This window comes from Copadichromis virginalis, linkage group LG12 (genome assembly GCF_057382275.1).
Source record: "Copadichromis virginalis isolate Kocher_CV1m ecotype Utaka linkage group LG12, C_Virginalis_male_GT1.1, whole genome shotgun sequence".
NCBI classification, from domain to species: domain Eukaryota; kingdom Metazoa; phylum Chordata; class Actinopteri; order Cichliformes; family Cichlidae; genus Copadichromis; species Copadichromis virginalis.
This window is the reverse complement of record NC_140629.1, coordinates 18,033,143-18,047,770: the sequence shown is the minus strand read 5'-3', so window position 1 is coordinate 18,047,770 and position 14,628 is coordinate 18,033,143. Positions and strand designations below refer to the sequence as shown.

The 14,628-nt window shown below is 41.8% G+C and overlaps 1 protein-coding gene across 1 annotated transcript in view; it reads right to left on the bottom strand.

Annotated features, from left to right (window-relative positions):
* adgrv1 (adhesion G protein-coupled receptor V1) overlaps positions 1 to 14,628 on the bottom strand; it is a 116,681-nt gene that overhangs the window by 65,830 nt on the left and 36,223 nt on the right. Inside the window, exons 62-82 of the mRNA XM_085475126.1 lie at positions 14,380 to 14,544; positions 14,160 to 14,280; positions 13,959 to 14,082; positions 13,732 to 13,870; positions 13,414 to 13,599; positions 13,087 to 13,322; positions 12,751 to 12,899; positions 12,421 to 12,619; positions 12,050 to 12,269; positions 11,699 to 11,938; positions 11,376 to 11,525; positions 11,048 to 11,268; positions 10,683 to 10,962; positions 10,407 to 10,550; positions 8,608 to 8,779; positions 8,311 to 8,452; positions 7,659 to 8,227; positions 7,285 to 7,548; positions 5,460 to 5,577; positions 5,166 to 5,337; positions 4,831 to 5,073 (exon numbers count right to left, since the gene is read on the bottom strand). Coding sequence (XP_085331252.1) covers positions 4,831 to 5,073; positions 5,166 to 5,337; positions 5,460 to 5,577; positions 7,285 to 7,548; positions 7,659 to 8,227; positions 8,311 to 8,452; positions 8,608 to 8,779; positions 10,407 to 10,550; positions 10,683 to 10,962; positions 11,048 to 11,268; positions 11,376 to 11,525; positions 11,699 to 11,938; positions 12,050 to 12,269; positions 12,421 to 12,619; positions 12,751 to 12,899; positions 13,087 to 13,322; positions 13,414 to 13,599; positions 13,732 to 13,870; positions 13,959 to 14,082; positions 14,160 to 14,280; positions 14,380 to 14,544 — 4,254 coding nt within the window. The remainder of the gene's footprint in view (positions 1 to 4,830; positions 5,074 to 5,165; positions 5,338 to 5,459; positions 5,578 to 7,284; positions 7,549 to 7,658; positions 8,228 to 8,310; positions 8,453 to 8,607; positions 8,780 to 10,406; positions 10,551 to 10,682; positions 10,963 to 11,047; positions 11,269 to 11,375; positions 11,526 to 11,698; positions 11,939 to 12,049; positions 12,270 to 12,420; positions 12,620 to 12,750; positions 12,900 to 13,086; positions 13,323 to 13,413; positions 13,600 to 13,731; positions 13,871 to 13,958; positions 14,083 to 14,159; positions 14,281 to 14,379; positions 14,545 to 14,628) is intronic.

Below are 14,628 nucleotides of genomic sequence, written 5' to 3'. Positions count from 1 at the left end.
AGAAATGCAAGAAATGCATTATTATTATTCCAGAAATAAACAGTTAAACATTTTTCTGGAGTTACGATTTCATTTCAGTAGGTAAATAGTGTAAAACATATTTGCTTATATAGGAAATATCTGTTACACAGAGTGGTGATAGCATGACACGTTCAAGGTAACAGTGAATGAGCAACAACTGGACTTAAATACATAAATAGCCCTTTTTGAACTAGAAGTCATAGTCATACATTTCATTCACACCCAAATGCATTGGGGACAATCGAAGGTTCAGTATCTTGCCCTTTGACGTGTGGACTGATAGCATTGGGGACTGAAGCACTGATTAGTACGCATAGCCACAGCTGCCCAACATAAATGATTCCATGTTGGTTAAAGACCAAACCAATCAGCTGCATATACACTGCAAAAACTCAAAATCTTATCAAGTATATTTGTCTTGTTTCTACTCAAAATTTCTCATCACACTTAAAATACGAGAAATCAGCTACAGATATTTCAGTGAGATATAGGAACTTGTGAAAAAGTCTTGAAAACATATTGTTTTATTTTTTGTACCTTTTAACATTTCACAAAGTAAACTTGTTTTGTATTATGAACACATGTTTTTGTTGGCTGGTTAGAGTTGCATGGATCGCAGATTTATCCGTTTTTTGTGAATATAAGCTGCTGACTGGTGAGCAGAATTTTCAGCTTGGTACGTTAGTGTTCATCGTCAGTTAATCATCAAACATATTTAGTGCTTATAACAAATATATTATGCTAAATAAAGACAGATTTTTCCACAATGTATATGATAGTAAGAGTTAGTAAACCTCTATTAAAGTCTCCCTCTGCAGTCTGTTGTTTCTTAGATTCAGCATTGAAACTGAATTTAAAACAAAACATAGATGACATTCTGTTGCCTCGGCAACCACCAAGATCTCACTGCCTACAGACATTCAGTAACTCTCATTGGATAATGTTAATAAATATCTTTCACTAAATATGAACATTTTCTACCTGTCCTTGTTTAAATTATGAAAGAAGTTATTATGCCTGAGAATCTCTAGAATGTCGAATACTTTCCACTAAACAGTTGTCTTCTACTTTGGTTAGTTTTTTTAACAACCATTTAAAAAACATATTTTTCTTTAGTTTTATTTTTTACTGCAATTCCTGTAGAGTAGCTTTTATAGTGTTAATTCAGTATGTGCTACAAAATAAAAGCCTTTCCTTTACATTAGGTTTGTGGGCATTTTATTTTGAATTGTTCTAATCATGGCACTTCAAAGGAACAGCGCATCACAGGAACAGCCTGTGATGTCACAGTGCACATTCTACTGAAAAACCTATAAATAGGGGAGACATTCAACCAACTTCAGTGGATCTCGGATGGCAGAAACACAAAACAACCTGGTTGTTAAAACAAAGACAAGGCAGACGCAGAGAAACGCAGACGCAAACGCTGACGCATCTACAATGGCAGAAGCAAAAAAAGCCGCACAACCAAATACTGAAAAGTCTCCTGTGGCACAACCACCAAAGGAAACGGTTGTGAAACCAAAGAAACAACAAAAGCAAAAACAGAAAAGAGTGGCTGAAGAACCAAGAAGACCAATTACTCGGGCAAATGCCCGGGCGCTTCTTGAAGCTCAAAACACCACGGGTTATGGAGCAAACCCGAAAAATGAAGAAGTGCAAAAAAACACTGAAGCCACTCCTGAAAAAGAAAAGGCTGAATCCCTCCCCATTTCAAATGCAAAGGAGGACATGGAGAGACAGGGAAATGGGAAGAACCACAGCAGACCAAACCCTGTGCCTAACGGAGGGACTTGGCAATATCAACCCAATCCCACATTTAGACCCCCGTTTAATCCCTGGCACGAGATTGCTGCTCTCAGACACCAACTGGAAGCCTCCCAATACCATCAGAACAACCTTTACTGTAAAATGGTAGGTGCAAACAAGAGGGCCTCTTATCACCAGCTTGAGGTGAACAAACTTCGTGAAGAAATTCACGAGAACAAGCGAAATTATGAGGAAACGATTAAAGACCTCATAGAGCAGCTGGAAGAGGCTTCTAGTAATAAGCCCAATGACATCAGTGAGACAGACACTCTCACAAATGACAATGAAGCTATTGTCATATTGGATGAGGTGATTGCTACCCTGCAGGACCAAATCAGCCACCCTACCACAGAGCAGTGTGTGGAGTCTGCCACTCCAACCACAGAGGCTTCACACACTGACTCTGTAGGACTGAAGTCCTCTAAGGAGGCTGAATTTGAGCTCAAATGTAGGATTCAGCAGGAGCAGATTGAGATGCTCCAGAAACAGCTCCTAGCAGCTCAAAATCAGCTTGAAGAGCAGGCTGTTAAACATAGGCAGGAGCAGGAGACACTCAACCTGGAAATCAGTGACCTGAAATCCCAGCTCTGCCCCAACAAGGCCCTTCATGATTTGAAGAGAGAATCTCCTGAGCGAGAGCTGAAAGAGGCCAAAGATTGCTCACTTAAAATCCCACAGCAGCACAAAGAACAAAATTCCACTGCTGCAAATGAAATGCATAAATGTGAGCCTCTGAAAGAAAACGAGACTGGAGAACAGGAGAAGATGGAAAAAGAGGACTCACTGCCATCCACTGCAATGTCTCTGCAGGAGCCTCAGAAAGAAAAAGACACCACAGAACAACAGAAGATCGAAAAAGAAGAGTCAGCTGCATTTTCTGTACAGGGATCTTTGCAAAGTCTACGAGACAAACAGAAAATGCTCAATGTCAAGGTGGCTGAACTCGAGAATGAAGTTAAGAGCCTGCCAGAGATTCCGCCAAGTAAGAAGAAGAAGAACAAGAAGAAGCGGAACTGTGTGCGTCCCCAATTTCACATAATTGGTGTCAACATCAAGTCCTAAAAATCATATTTATATACAACTAAATTGTCAGTGAACATTTGAACCCCTCTCGGTCGAGACAGAAGGCCACCCCTTCCTGAGCCCGGTTCTGTCAGAGGTTTCTTCCCATTAAGAGGGAGTTTTTCCTCTCCACTGTCGCCAAGTGCTTGCTCATAGGGGATTTGGGGGCTTTTTTTTTAACACCAACCACTGGTAAGTTCACTGACATCAAATTTAAGACTCAGCAAATATGGAAATGGATCATCCGTCATCAAGTGAGGAATCATCCATTTAAAACATGTTTGCTGAGTCATATTTAGTTGTATATAAATATGATTTCTGTCACACTCAGGCCAATCACAGACTAATTTGGACAATTGGTAAAAAATAAATAAATTGAAAAAATTGAAAAAAAGTAGTTGTGTCATTGTTTCGTGTAGATTTCAAATAACATGCCATTTTATGTCAACATATTTCTGTTACATTTGTAGTGCTCGTGGTTTTATATTCTTATGATCCTGTTTGTTTGATGAGTATATCCTTCTTCCTTACTTCACATATTTACTGCTGCTTGGCTAGCTTTAGTCATGCTAGCATCAGCACGGGTAGAAACAGATACACATCAGAGACATCACATGTAGCTTGTGTTTATGTTCAGAGTGACATCTGATTTAAAAGCAGGCAGCAAAGCACTGAGCAGCATATCAGTCAGCACAGAAAGCAAATGCCATAAATGTCATCAATTAGGCTGGAATAGTTTGTTGTTTGTCTTCTATTGTAAGTGCTTTACATTTCAGCATGACATCCTGTATGTGTCCTACACTGAGGACACTTGAAACTGGTCATTTTCTTAGAATGGAGCTAAAGATAAAAACAAAACAAAACAAAACTTTCATAAGAAACCTTTATTCTGCAGTAAGGGACATTAAAAACCTAATAATGTTATCATTAAAAATATTAAAATGTGAAGTAAATGGTAAATGGCCTGTATTTATATAGCGCTTTACTAGTCCCTAAGGACCCCAAAGCGCTTTACACATCCAGTCATCCACACATTCACACACTGGTGATGGCAAGCTACATTGTAGCCACAGCCACCCTGGGGCGCACTGACAGAGAAGTAATCATAATTTTTGCACAAAATCAAAATAATCTGTTTATGCAATACCAGGTGCTGTAACCTTTTCCACTCTGTTATGCTCAGTCACTGCATCTTCATGTAAGACACGTTTGTTTGTGTGATCTTTAAAGCTGTTCTTCTAAAAAGTTATGCAATCTAGGATTTTGAATGCTGATTGCTTCAAGCTGCAGCAAAATGTATGTTTGATACATTCAGTCATGAGTATTTTATACTGTTATTATTCCTGTTAAGAGTATCTGGAATATGCACTTCTTACAGTGGCCATGTTACACAGTACCCTGCTCAAATGTAGGTAATGTTAGACATGAGTCTCCTGGAATTAGACCTCAGTACTGTTAAAGTTGAGTTACTGACCCGTTGCTGTGTCAATAAAAGTGCAAAAAAGAAGAGTGCTTCTGGTGTCTTGCTTTAAGATAAAGTCCCATATTTTTTGTAGCTTTTTGAACAGATGGTGTCTTATTCTCAGCACTTTTTTCTAATTATTGTTGTCAGAGTTGAGATTTAATTTTTATATATTTAACTCAATCAAGAAAGAAACAATTCAGTCTCTTTCCTTGCAGTAAGTCAAATTTTCTTCATTTAAGCATAAATTTTAGACAGTTTTGTCTAGTTAAAAGGCATAGATTCATTTCCTAGTTTTAACAATTCTAGTCAAGTAACTTTTGCTCAGCCCACTGGCAGAATTTTTTTCTTCTCAAAACAAGAAACTTTTGTCAGATTTAAGAATATTTGGCTTGTTTCAAGTATAACTGTTTATGCAATGTACCCCAGTTCTACCTGTGCTTAATTTCTACATAAAGCATGTCGTTGTCTCTTACCAGTGTCCGATACTGTACAGACATGGCAGAAGCTGTGCTTGCTTGTCTGTAAGCTTGGAGGATGAGGCTTGTTGTTGTCAGGGTGGCGATGGGGAGTCTGTGGCCCACAGCAAAGTACACAACGCCATTTGGGTTGTCGCTCTCTGCTAAGGTGATGTTGGAAAAACGGGTGGTCTCATTAATGGTAGCTCCAGCACCCACTTGATAAATCTCCACTAGGAACCATGCCTGGTATTCTGGTTCCTACAGTAGAACAGATTAGCACATTTCAAGACTAGAAATAAAGGAAAAGTGCTATAACATCTACAAGTGTCTACATCCACTGCCTGCCTTACATCATCATTCACAACCTCCAGAGTGAGAGTGCAAATTATCTCGCCTCTCCTACAGGTCGCTGTTCCTGAGGTCCGAACAAGCTGTGTAGTTAGGTTGACTCCATTATTGACAAGTGTTAGCGATGTCTTGTCGAAGGTCGCTCTCCAGAAGACCTGCAGATCCTCAAAAGCTCTGAGCGGAAGGAAAAATGGCATAAGGAAAAAACACATTGATAATGGAACCATTAAAAGGAGATGTGTTTTTATCAACGCCACTTGTTAGGCAGAAATGAGAAAGAAGGTGTGTTTCATTACCTGTTTTCCTGTCTCTGCAGAGAGAGCAGAGCAGTTCTATTCTCTGAATCTTCATCCAAAACCTTTCCCATCAGAGAATTAAGGCTAAATCCTACAATGCCGTTATGGAAGTCACTCCCTGGTGTGAAAGGAAAGAAACAGAGAAAACAAAACAATCAAAATACAGTGGGGCAAAAAAGTATTTAGTATTATTGTGCAAGTTCCCCCACTTAAAATGATGACAGAGGTCAGTAATTTGCACCAGAGGTACACTTCAACTGTGAGAGACAGAATGTGAAAAAAAAATCCATGAATCCACATGGTAGGATTTGTAAAGAATTTATTCGTAAATCAGGGTGGAAAATAAGTATTTGGTCAATAACAAAAATACAACTCAATACTTTGTAACATAACCTTTGTTGGCAATAACAGAGGTCAAACGTTTACTATAGGTCTTTACCAGGTTTGCACACACAGTAGCTGGTATTTTGGCCCATTCCTCCATGCAGATCTTCTCGAGAGCAGTGATGTTTTGGGGCTGTCGCCGAGCAACACGGACTTTCAACTCCCGCCACAGATTTTCTATGGGGTTGAGGTCTGGAGACTGGCTAGGCCACTCCAGGACTTTCAAATGCTTCTTACGGAGCCACTCCTTTGTTGCCCGGGCGGTGTGTTTTGGATCATTGTCATGTTGGAAGACCCAGCCTCGTTTCATCTTCAAAGTTCTCACTGATGGAAGGAGGTTTTGGCTCAAAATCTCACGATACATGGCCCCATTCATTCTGTCCTTAACACTGATCAGTCGTCCTGTCCCCTTGGCAGAAAAACAGCCCCATAGCATGATGTTTCCACCCCCATGCTTCACAGTAGGTATGGTGTTCTTGGGATGCAACTCAGTATTCTTCTTCCTCCAAACACGACGAGTTGAGTTTATACCAAAAAGTTCTACTTTGGTTTCATCTGACCACATGACATTCTCCCAATCCTCTGCTGTATCATCCATGTGCTCTCTGGCAAACTTCAGACGGGCCTGGACATGCACTGGCTTCAGCAGCGGAACACGTCTGGCACTGCGGGATTTGATTCCCTGCCGTTGTAGTGTGTTACTGATGGTGACCTTTGTTACTTTGGTCCCAGCTCTCTGCAGGTCATTCACCAGGTCCCCCCGTGTGGTTCTGGGATCTTTGCTCACCGTTCTCATGATCATTTTGACCCCACGGGATGAGATCTTGCGTGGAGCCCCAGATCGAGGGAGATTATCAGTGGTCTTGTATGTCTTCCATTTTCTGATGATTGCTCCCACAGTTGATTTTTTTCACACCAAGCTGCTTGCCTATTGTAGATTCACTCTTCCCAGTCTGGTGCAGGTCTACAATACTTTTCCTGGTGTCCTTCGAAAGCTCTTTGGTCTTGGCCATGGCGGAGTTTGGAGTCTGACTGTTTGAGGCTGTGGACAGGTGTCTTTTATACAGATGATGAGTTCAAACAGGTGCCATTCATACAGGTAACGAGTGGGGGACAGAAAAGCTTCTTCCAGAAGACGTTACAGGTCTGTGAGAGCCAGAGATTTTCCTTGTTTGAGGTGACCAAATACTTATTTTCCACCCTAATTTACGAATAAATTCTTTACAAATCCTACCATGTGAATTCATGGATTTTTTTTTCACATTCTGTCTCTCACAGTTGAAGTGTACCTCTGGTGCAAATTACTGACCTCTGTCATCATTTTAAGTGGGGGAACTTCCATAATCGGTGGTTGACTAAATACTTTTTTGCCCCACTGTAGAGGAATACACATTACATAGTTATTAGAACGTATACCATAAAGCCTCTTTCATGCATTTACCAAGAATAGTGATTTTGGCAAAAGCTCCAAATCCCTGGAGAGAAGTGTTTGTGATCTGTGCTCCTCCCTCTGGATCACTGAGGTAAACATAGAATACTTCCTGTCCCTCAGGCTCTGAGTCATCCAGGATGAAGAGGATAACCTCTGTCTCATTCTCACCAGCTTGCAGGGACACTATAGGGGACACCAAGCGGAAGTCCTGCTCTTCCTTTGCAAGGTTCCCAACAGGTTTTAGATTGATGGGTAGCTGAGTTGTACTTCCATCTAAAAGAAAAAAACCCCAACAAAAGTTAGAGAAAATTTTTACACATTACACTAAATAACACAATACACTGTCCCACAATATCGATGTAAAAGACATGCAGCACACACACCTCCATAGGCTTGGACTCGAACCCGCACAGCCCCATCAAAACCAGCAGACCTGCGCACCCTCAGAACCACGCTGCGCGCCTGCTGGGTTTCCTCATCCATGTCCTCTTGTACCTGGATCAGATCAGGTCCAATACTCAGTATTCCACCAGTTGCATCACTAGCCAGGATGGTGACGGTGGCGGCACTGTGCTGAGGGTTAAGGCGAGGAGAGGTATGTGCCCACGCTAAGTCCTGATTAAGAACTTGAACATCTGTCAGGTTTACATGGAAGTACTCATCAGGTTCGGAAAGGGAGTCATCAAGCACTGAAAGGCTTAATGAAGCGTTGGTTTGGTAAGGTGAGTTGAAGACCAAACGGCCATCTGGTACAGCCAAAAAGTCCTCTCCTGCTGTTGCGCTCCCTGCTGTTGTTCTAAATGACAGGTAGGTGGTATTGCTACGAGAACCGTAAAGTTTCTGAATATAAAGTGTAATAGTCTGGATGTCTTCTGCAATAACAATCTGGCGGGAATCAGAGGAAAACTGGTAGATCCCCAGTGGCTCCACCTCTGCCACTGTAAAACCTGACCTGTGCAGGGAGAGGAATTAGAGTGAGGTCACATGTGAAATTCAATGAGTAAGTAGCAGTCCAATATTCAGTGTACCAACTACCTGAACTTGACAGCATCAGCTCCAGCAGAGCTGGAGGCAGCAGCGGTGAGGTGTATAGCATAAGAAGCTGGATCCAATGAATCGGCAACTGCTGTTAGCGATATGGCTTTACTCCTTTCTCCATGGGCCAGGGTTAGTGAACCTAAATATAAAGAAGGAGCTCACTATCAACTGTTAGAAGAGGACGTGCAGCGTTTAGTGCGCAGAAACACTACACCTTGAAAATTTTAGTGAAAAAAATACTACACAACTTAAGTCTTTCAGAGCTCAATCCTTGTCTTTTTCTCACTGTTTTACCTGAGTTTGGGATGATTGCTCCGGCTTTAAAGCCAGGCAGAGTCTCTCCTAAAGGATACCCAGCCTTCCATTGCACCCTGATGTCTCCAAACAGCCCTTTTCGTGTCACATTTGCCACACAAATCCCTGTTTCCACGCTTGAAACCTGCAGAGCCAGTGAAGCAAAGCCAACCTACAGAACATAAATGATAGAGGACAGTTAATAATGGTGTTACTTTGGTGCCCTCACATACAGGGAGTGCAGAATTATTAGGCAATTGAGTATTTTGTCCACATCATCCTCTTCATGCATGTTGTCGTACTCCAAGCTGTATAGGCTCAAAAGCCTACCCCCAATTAAGCATATTAGGTGATGTGCATCTCTGTAATGAGAAGGGGTGTGGTCTAATGACTCAGAAAAGTCAAAAATAGTGAGATATCTTGCAGAGGGATGCAGCAGTCTCAAAATTGCAAAGCTTCTGAAGCGTGATCATCGAACAATCAAGAGTTTCATTCAAAATAGTCAACAGGGTCACAAGAAGCGTGTGGAAAAACCAAGGCGCAAAATAACTGCCCATGAACTGAGAAAAGTCAAGCGTGCAGCTGCCAAGATGCCACTTGCCACCAGTTTGGCCATATTTCAGAGCTGCAACATCACTGGAGTGCCCCAAAGCACAAGGTGTGCAGTACTCAGAGACATGGCCAAGGTAAGAAAGGCTGAAAGACAACCACCACTGAACAAGACACACAAGCTGAAATGTCAAGACTGGGCCAAGAAATATCTCAAGACTGGTTTTTCTAAGGTTTTATGGACTGATGAAATGAGAGTGAGTCTTGATGGGCCAGATGGATGGGCCCGTGGCTGGATTGGTAAAGGGCAGAGAGCTCCAGTCCGACTCAGACGCCAGCAAGGTGGAGGTGGAGTACTGGTTTGGGCTGGTATCATCAAAGATGAGCTTGTGGGGCCTTTTCGGGTTGAGGATGGAGTCAAGCTCAACTCCCAGTCCTACTGCCAGTTTCTGGAAGACACCTTCTTCAAGCAGTGGTACAGGAAGAAGTCTGCATCCTTCAAGAAAAACATGATTTTCATGCAGGACAATGCTCCATCACACGCGTCCAAGTACTCCACAGCGTGGCTGGCAAGAAAGGGTATAAAAGAAGAAAAACTAATGACATGGCCTCCTTGTTCACCTGATCTGAACCCCATTGAGTAGCTAAAACTAAAAACAAACTAAAAACTACTTCCAAAAACATTCAGCTTTGATATTAATGAGTTTTTTGGGTTCATTGAGAACATGGTTGTTGTTCAATAATAAAATTATTCCTCAGAAATACGACTTGCCTAATAATTCTGCACTCCCTGTAAAGTAGAAGGGTTATATTTAATGGTTATGTGTAAGATGTCATGTAAATTTAATATCTAACGACACCAGGTTCAGATACTTGTATTAAAAACAGATAAATGTACACAAAATAATCAATGACTCATCAATGCCTCACTTTGAAAGTTTTTCTTCAAATTTTAAATGATCTGAAAACCTATGTGGAGAGGAGTCAGATGAATACAGTGCTAAATATCAAGGTTTGTCATCAAATGACTAGTAAAATGATATTTATTAATCAATTTTTGTCAATATCTGTGTAAATTACTCTACCCTGACTCAGAAAAACTGACACATAATTCCATATTTATAATGGAAAGAAATACCTGCAAACGCACACAGTGAGCATATCTCCAGGAGTGTCTTTCTCTGATAACTGGCAACAGTTTCTGTCTAACAGGTAAGCCATTTAAATATAGAAAAAAAATTACAATTCACCTCTGAGTTAGCAGCTTCTTCAGGTACAATCACTGTAGCAACTCTGGCCTCGTGAAGAAGGCGTGGCAAAGAGCCAAGGACGACACTGACAAGTCTAACATCAGTGAGCTCTGCGGTGATGCTTGCACCCACTGACAAAAATGCCTACGGTGGGAAGAAACAGGTGAAATAAACAAGGGATTCAAGATATTATAAACTATTCTATTGTAGAAGGTGTGTTCACTTTGTGTACGGGTAATTCTCTATACACGAGTCACTAAACGTGCTTTTTCTCACCTGGCTGCTGATGGGTAGAGAAATAGCACTGAAGCTCTGTCCCTCTTTTAAGAGCAGTCGTCCTTCAGCTTTTCCACCCAGTATCTCTGTTATGTCCATCACTTCATCTATCCCACCTGTGATCCTGTAGCCTACACTAGCATTGCCAAATAGCCCAGCAAGCCGTGTCACATTTATAACCATAGCTCTGCTGACCTCTGACCCCGAGCCTGTGACTACTATAAACTGCTGCTTGGAGTTCAAAGAAAAAACCCCATGAGGCTCATCGTTAGCAGGCACCCTGTGGGAGAGAGAGGAATAGTAATTTTAAGGTCATTCAGTCTTTGATTTTTCTACTACCATTTCTAACTGATCAAATAACAAACCTGATGCGAGCTCTGATCAGATTCGGGTTGGCATCCAGAGTACCCCCACCCTCCACAAATATGAGCTGAAGAATGTAGAGCTCCTCTAGCTCTGGCACTGTATCAGGCATCAGCTTAAGGACGATTTCTGCTTCTCTTTGGCCTTCCCGAATCATCACTGAGCCAGTTAAGGCTAGAAAGTCACCTGCAATATCTGAGTCACTCTGTATTCGCCAGTGCACCTGAGGATACGATATGGTTGTGTTTACAAAAGTAAAAGTATTATATTTTTCGTTTAAGCAGGATATTATTAGTAAACAGTAAATGTATATTTAAGATATGACCATACCGTGATGTTACCCATGACACCCTCTCTGCGCATAATCAGATAGGAAATGTTCAATGGGCCCTCTGCTTCTGTGGATTCATTGTAGACACGCTCTCGAAGCGCATCCTCAGTAAACTGGACGATACCATTGGGATCACCAAATTTCTCTATCTGACAGACAAAAAACATTTGGAGAAAAGGAATGATTGCGGTGCCGAGCTTAATTCCAGTACAACTTGCCTTCAGCGAAAAAAGTGCTCTGAAAGAGAAACTGTGCACAACAATATGAGCGAACTGATTAATGATGGCGAAATCAAGTTTGCAGTCATTACATGGTGAAATACCTTCAGTGTTATGGAACTAGCCTGAGGATCAACATCCATCTCTCCAGACAGAATATTGAGCTCTATAACAAATGTCTCTTCCACCTCTACTTCCCCATGAGGGAGAATCCGCAGCTCTATGGTGTGCGTGCTTTTCTCTCCATCCTTGAAGAACAGGGACCCGTTCACAGGTCCTCTAATGTCAGTATTGATGAGGGGAAGAGCCTCTCTACTGTTAGGGCCAAGGATTATCCAAGCAACCTGTGAAAAGAGAGGGCTAGTTTGAACTGTATGATGTCACCATGGAAACCAACGTGCTCTAGCAGTAAGCTGCAATGATGCGATTTATTTTTATAGCATTGTTCCTCATACCGTTGCATTGCCCACAAGGCCGCCTGATCTCTCCAAAACCAGACTGAGTTTCAGAGTGGAGTTGGGATTGGCCACGGTGATTAGGCTTTCATTGAGGAAACTGACAACCCCACTTGGAGAGTCGCTCTTACCGATGGTTACCCTCACAATATTTTGGGAGCCTAGAACGGCACCCTCTGTAGCTCCAACCAGCACAACCTCAAATACCTCTGCATATTCACTGGGGAAGGAGATTTACAGTAGTTGTAGAATGAAATAATGTCTTTTTTGTTAACTGTGTGTTTTCATCTAGGTGTGTATCTGTGTGTGGAATAAATATACTGTATACTTTAAGGTAGACTTGTAGATATTTTTTTAGTTATTCTTCTCACCTGTCCAGATCATCTATGATAGTGACATTGATGTAGCTGGTATTCTGTCCATGCACAAATGTCACTGAGCCATTATACAGGATATAGTCAACATCAGGTGCTGCGGTCAAGCTTCTAGAAAAAAACTGAGCAGAGACTCGCCCGTATGTGCCCAGTCTTCTCACCACTGGGATCAACAGGGTGCCAACATCCTCTTCAACTGGAAGCAAGAAAGGCATGATAAAAAAGAATTATTTATGCAGAAATAAACTTATAATTAAGTCAAACAGTTTGTAGCAAATTGTACAACTTCAGCATTTTACAAGACAAAAAACTGCTTGCTTTTGTTACCTGTAATGTTAACATAGTCCTGCCTGAACTCCAGGATACCTTCAACATTATCATTCTGTAGTATGATGACAGCCAGAGAAGAGATGCTGCCTATGGCTGGAGGCTGGTCCAGTTGTAGACCTGACTCTCTCACGGTGTAGTCAACATCTCTGGCCACAAGAGGGAGACACAGAACAACTAGTTGCCTATGAACTCTTTTACATCAGCAGATATTTTAGGTCACTGGTATGCATGGATTTTTTTCTATTTGCATCCTTGCAATCAGCAATATCTATGGAATAACAGCACCGTCTCAACAAGATTATAAATCTAATGCACCTTCTTAACCTTTCTTACCTGATATTGTCTAGTGCCACTGCAGTGATGTTAACAAAAAACACCTCAGGCCCCTCTGGAAGACTGTCATCCAGGATATGCAAGGCCACTTGTTGCAACCTCTGGCCAGGGGTGAGTAGCAGCTGCCCTGAAGCTGGAGCAAAGTCCAGTCCACTGAGTGCTGTGCTACTTGATGACTCATAGGTCACCAACACACTTCCCTCATTGCCAAAGGAGCGAATGATACTCACATTAACCTGAAGAAAAGAAATTAAATTATATTGCTGTGGGTTATGAAACTACACCAGATGATACATCATGTACCAGGGTATTTTTTTATGACTTTACCATTCCTTCCTTCTCAGTTGTATTGATCTGGTTCTGGGTGAAAGAGAAAAGGCCATATGGGTTGTCGCTTGCTGCCATAATAATTCTGGCATGCCCGGCCGTGGGACTTATGTCCAGTCCTGCAGTAGCAGAGGTCAGTGTAATCTGATACTCACGGCGCGTCTCAGGAAGTTCATCATCCAAGACCTAACATCAGAAAAGATGTGACTGTGATAATTTTATGGAAATCCCTTGTCATTACGTTATTATTCTGCTTTTTGTCCTCAAATAAACAGATAAAGACAATGCCACAATTTTACAATGAACACTGCTCAATACCTTAATAGTAATGGTAGCAGTAGACTGTCCATCTCTCATAGTCACAGTGCCAAAGATTGCTTCAAACTCAGAAACTGCAGCTGGAGTGATATTCCAGTACACCTGTACTTCTCCAAACACACCTGGCCCTCGCACAAGGCTGGAAGAAGGAAACACATTGCATGACAAGTTTTCCAATTGAGAGCTCTTGTTTGTCTTCACAGGTTGAATCAGGACAATTATCTCACCTGACTCTGGCACTCCCATTGTAATTCCCCTGAGGTTCTCCAATGAGGATGCTCCTAGAGGACTCTGCTATCCCAATAATCCCCAGGGCAGCTTTGTCACCCCTGATGGTGATGGTGGCCATACCTATAGAGGACTAGATCGATGATTACTGAATTCAAAATGTGCACCTGCATTTTGACATTTTATTTTCGCATACTAACCATTTAAGGGGTCTATGACAGCACCACTATCTGCAGGAAACAGCTGTACAGTGAAACGCTCTTCTCCTTCCACTACAGTGTCAGCAAGGGCTCTGATCACAAATGACTTCATAGATTCAGTCTGAAACGTAAAGGAGAATTAAAGAAGAAACTTACTACTACTTACAGATTGAGACTACAAACTGGTGGATACTTGAAGTCGCCTTTTTTTCTACTGTACCTCATTGAAGACGAGAGTTCCATTTAAAGGTGAGAGGTCCCCTGCAGCGTGGACTTCCAGCTGCCACACCAGTGTCACTGCACCCACACCTGCCATACTGCGCAGCACTGTTAGTGTTGCCACAGCAGATGGATCATCCACAAACTCTGGTTCACTGACGGCAACCTTGGAGAGGATTAGGCAAGATGATTATTCATGTTGTTTACTCTACACTGAATAGAACAATAACTGTCAGTTTTAAGTTTGAAA